The following is a 1,333-nucleotide window of genomic DNA, read 5'->3' as shown; positions in this document are numbered from 1 at the left end:
CTGTAGTTCGTGCATTCCGTGCCGCATTAGGGTGCATTTCGAGTGGGTAAAATGAGATGACGTGGACGACGGATTTAATACGGATCGGAATAAGTTTCGGCGTGGGTGGGGAAAAGGCAAAAATAAACGTGCTGTTAGCGATGTCACACATGCTTATCCAGACAAACCGTATTCGTAATACTATAAGTCGTCAAAGTTGAATTTTACGTCAAAAGCAAGATTTCTCGATGCATTCGCGATTATTAGTCAGAAGGAATGAAACGTTACTTTTGTTCCGCTTTTTCTCTTTCGGTTCACAATATTACTCTACCAATTGCAATCATTACCACGCCAAGTCAATAAAGAATTATACAAACATGAAAATACAATCCTATTAGGAAAAAGCACTCGACATTATATTCTAAAATAATGTGCATGTGTTATATACCGGTTATTCTATATCAGCATCTTCAAACAGAATGCAAAACCGTAGACAGAATTAGAAGATGCGGTAAGTACCGAGAAAAGTCACAGTTTCGATTAGTAAAACCCAAAACATATCCATTATGTGTAATTATATTACCGTGTCCTTCGTCCTCTCCGCGTTCTCCACTTGTTGCCCCATCAGTCTCAGCTCTACAATAAAGAAAATTCATTCATGAATTCATTCACGATATATAACGCAGTTGGCATAGATTGCGCGAAAAATATTTATGCATTACCTTTCGCTAGGTGGTTCATCTGGACTAGTAACGGGTGTCGCTTTGGCCAAACGTGCAGCCTCCGCCGCTGCCGCTTCCTCCTTCTTGCGTCTTTCTTCTTCCTCTCTTTCTTGTTCTCGTCGTTTTAGTTCTTTCAATTCGAACTGCAGTAAAAAACAAAAACTTTATTTCTATACACTCGTGATACACGAGGGAGACAGAAATATACGTTTTATCGCAGAAAATGTACGAGTTTAAACGATATATGACACAATAAAAAGTATTTCAGTATTTTACGAGCTTTTCGATTACAATGTTATTCAGTCATATATTTCCTGTGAAACTACTTACAGTAGTAAGTCGGTGCAAGGCACTAAACCTTTCTTCTTGTGCAGCTGCCGATTTTTCGAAAGCCTCGTGTTTCTTGATTAAATTCTCAACTTCGTCGATAGTATGCTGTGGAAAATGGTAAATTTTTCAAACAAGATTCGATTACATAAATTCGTATTTGCGCTCCAATGTAACTACTTACACCAAGCTCCTGGCTCATAAGATACGGCTCTTGAGCGATTAACCATGCTTCAGCAACTGCCGCATCTCGGGCAAACTGATAAACTTCCAAAACTGCAAACACAAGCAAAGCAAGTATTAAA

General features: G+C 38.8%; 1 protein-coding gene across 4 annotated transcripts in view; it reads right to left on the bottom strand.

Moving 5' to 3' along the window:
* Beta-spec (spectrin beta chain) overlaps nt 1–1,333 on the bottom strand; it is a 38,548-nt gene that overhangs the window by 12,235 nt on the left and 24,980 nt on the right. For all 4 annotated transcript variants that reach the window (XM_077408402.1, XM_077408404.1, XM_077408403.1 and 1 more), the window contains exons 4-7: nt 1,213–1,304; nt 1,032–1,136; nt 702–844; nt 563–615 (exon numbers count right to left, since the gene is read on the bottom strand). In XM_077408402.1, coding sequence (XP_077264528.1) covers nt 563–615; nt 702–844; nt 1,032–1,136; nt 1,213–1,304 — 393 coding nt within the window. The remainder of the gene's footprint in view (nt 1–562; nt 616–701; nt 845–1,031; nt 1,137–1,212; nt 1,305–1,333) is intronic.

The sequence above is a fragment of the Temnothorax americanus genome, unplaced genomic scaffold (assembly GCF_048541705.1).
Source record: "Temnothorax americanus isolate GAGA-0224 unplaced genomic scaffold, ASM4854170v1 Scaffold24, whole genome shotgun sequence".
NCBI lineage: Eukaryota > Metazoa > Arthropoda > Insecta > Hymenoptera > Formicidae > Temnothorax > Temnothorax americanus.
This window is presented reverse-complemented; position numbering and strand designations above follow the sequence as displayed.